Consider the following 3,047-nt stretch of genomic DNA (forward strand, 5'->3'; position numbering starts at 1 on the left):
AAGACAAGAATTTGCATGAGCATCAGCTCGTAGAACAAATTACTTGTTAACTGGTACACTCGTAATGAGGGGTTCCACTGTGTTTACATATTTAAAAAAAAATCCATTTATTGTCACCTTCTTTTTCGTTTTCATATTTCTACTGTATTGCTTTATTGGCATTTTGTGCGCTGTGAATAGTATGTATGTATGTATGTATTTATGTGTGTATGTATGTCTGTATCTGTCTGTCTGTCTGTCTGTATCTGTCTGTCTGTCTGTCTGTCTGTCTTTTCAACCTGGGAAAAAGTCACTGTGCTTACATAGGTCAATACTTGAAGGTCAAACTTGATATGAATGAAGTCTTAACCTTGCTTCACATTGAATGTGCAATCGCATCCGACAGTCGGATACGCCCCCCAGTGGCCGTTGGATGAACAACATGGTTTTTGCATAGCAAAATATGTTTGGGAAGGTGGGCCCCCCCACTTCCAAAACATATTTTGCGGTTGCATATGGACGGTTGACATCCAGTTGCACGCTGGCTACGTGGATGGGGGCTGGGGGCTTGCCGCTGGATGGGGCGTCTGACCGTTTGCAGTGGGGCGGGGCCTCTCCCCTGCGCGGCGCTCGTGGAGGCAGCCTGCGCGGCCCGGGCTCTGCGCATGGGGGTGGGTTGTATGTCTTGTAGGTCTCCTCGTGCGCTCCTCGGGGCGCGATGTGGGGGTTGCTCCGCGGGCTTCCGGCTTCACTGGGGGTCTTCTGTGGCTGCAGGGCGGGGTGCTCGGGGCTTTCCTGCAGGATATCATACCGACCTTATACACCAGAACCAAATGGGACAAGTCCTGTACACACACACACACACACACACACACACACACACACACACACACACACACACACACACTCACACACACACACACACACACACACACACACACACACACACATACAGGCAGATTCATCACAGGACCACACACCACCAGCACCTGCTGTGACCGCACCCCATCACCCTCCTGGTTGCATCCTTCTCCTTTTCTACCTCATTTACTGCCATAACTATGACAGGAAGAGGCCACGTGACCAGTTGCTGTTCCAGTTTTCCTGGAATCATCTCTGTTGTCGTCCGATACACGTTTCCTATGTGATTTAGACGTGTTTATCAGCTTCTGTAAGGTCATGCCCCCCGCCCCCCTCCATGCCCAGCAGTGCGTGGGTGCAGCGTTTTCTACGTCTTCCCTCCCCCTGCTCTTCTTTGCGGTGAGATAGTGGGATGCCATCTTCCTTTTTCACCCATCTGTTCTGTCGCTTACAGTCAGCGCCTCCACTTCCTCTTAGCGCGAGTCTCAAAAGTATGCTGCCGAGAGAGAGAGAGAGAGAGAGAGAGAGAGAGAGAGACAGCGCTACTTCAACTTAAACTCACGCCTTGAGTTTCAAGGGAGCGAAAGATACTTCAGGTAGACCTGGAAGTATTTCAAAGTGAATTCCGTCAAGTGATTGTACTTCATGCCTTCTTTGTAACAAACGTTTCACATTTTTTTTTGCAGAAGTGATCTGGAAATCAAGTCATGTGTGACTGACTGAAAGTCTCACCCCGCTCAGTTGGAGCCCGAAAGGACTGCGAGCGAACAGCGACTGGATTGTCGGCTTCAATTTCAGCCATGTTCTAAATTGCCGGAGGCATTTTTTTTTTTTAACGCCGCACCGACTTTAAAAGGGAAATCTTGCGACCGGGCGGTTTCAAATGGTCGTTTTGAGAAAAGACATCGGACTCTAACGGGGATTGCAGTCTACTGGATTACTTTTTTGGGGGGTGGAGACAGAATGAGTTTCGTGCCATCCAAATCGGTGGTCATGGGGTGGAACCCCACTAACTTAGCAGAATTCCTTCGGAAGGTGAGAGCTTTAATCTTTTTTTATTTATTTATACATTTTTAATCAATCGTCACCATTTTAGGTTGATTCCAAAGAACCTGCACCCTTGTGTAGGAAGGCCAAAATGTATTTAAAACGTCACTGATTTCAGGGCAACGTGGGCCGGGTGTCGTACAGGCAGGAAAAAAAACACTCAAGCTGGATTCCCGTCAAATGCGTAATTGTGTCTGACGGTCGGAGCCACCCCCATCTGGTGGCCGTCGGATGAACTGCATCCGAGTGTCAGCTCGAACCTCGTCGCATCGCTTTTAAAGTTTGAACGCACCCCTATGAGCCTGGATGGGACGCGAAAATTCTTTGGCGGAAAGCTATTTGCGTGCGGAATCCGACTCTGCGACAGGAATGAATGGACTCCCGGTTTGTTCTCGATGTTCAGCGTGGTCAGGCTTAAAGAAGGCAGACTGCGTGGATGCCGTGAGCACAGCGCAGTATCTCTGAAGCCAGGTCCCTTGCGTTATGCTCAATTAAAACTGCTTCCTAATCCTTTCATTTTGTTTTCCCGTGGGGCATTAGGCGACTTTAGACGGACAAAGGGTTTCGCGTTTCGGTCGTCCAGGCTTTCGGCTTTAGCACAGCGGTAATTCATTTGCGGTGGAGCGACATCTTGGAAATAGCCCCGTTTTCCAAGCGAATTAAGATCAAAATCTCGTCCTCTTCCCCCTGGGAAAGCACCGTGACAATATTGAAACAAACATAGACCAAAAGAGTCAGTCTGACGCACGCTTTAGTACGTGAGTGAAGAATGACTGTCATCGTCGTTGTCCTTGAGTTCTTGTCATTAACAGTTTTTGTAGTTGTGACGAACATCAGCAAGAACCTTCATCGGTTGGGATAGGCTTGTCATTTTTTCTTTAAACCTAGGCCTTATTAACTCATTAAGGTTATAACTAATTGCACAAACCTCCACTGTTGAGCAACTTACCGCAGTGCTGTAGCTTATCACGCTACATCTTTTACCTTCACAAAAAACAAGTTATTTTCCCTTTCAAATATGGGGAAACTCTTTATACCAAATTCCGAAAAGAATGGTCGCAAACCATGAATTTGATCTGGTCTTTCAGGATTTTAGGGCTTCTCAAGAAAATATACCATCAGTCACATGTGACTGTCTTTCACCGTTTTGGAAAATTCGA

At 47.5% G+C, this 3,047-nt stretch overlaps 1 protein-coding gene across 1 annotated transcript in view; it reads left to right on the forward strand.

Annotated features, from left to right (window-relative positions):
- Positions 1 to 1,751: 1,751 nt before the first annotated feature.
- lcp2a (lymphocyte cytosolic protein 2a) overlaps positions 1,752 to 3,047 on the forward strand; it is a 17,847-nt gene continuing 16,551 nt past the window's right edge. The window contains exon 1 of the mRNA XM_080013603.1: positions 1,752 to 1,875. Coding sequence (XP_079869729.1) covers positions 1,804 to 1,875 — 72 coding nt within the window. The 5' untranslated portion in view covers positions 1,752 to 1,803. The remainder of the gene's footprint in view (positions 1,876 to 3,047) is intronic.

The sequence above is a fragment of the Zeus faber genome (genome assembly GCF_960531495.2).
Source record: "Zeus faber genome assembly, chromosome: 14".
Taxonomy (NCBI): Eukaryota; Metazoa; Chordata; class Actinopteri; order Zeiformes; family Zeidae; genus Zeus; species Zeus faber.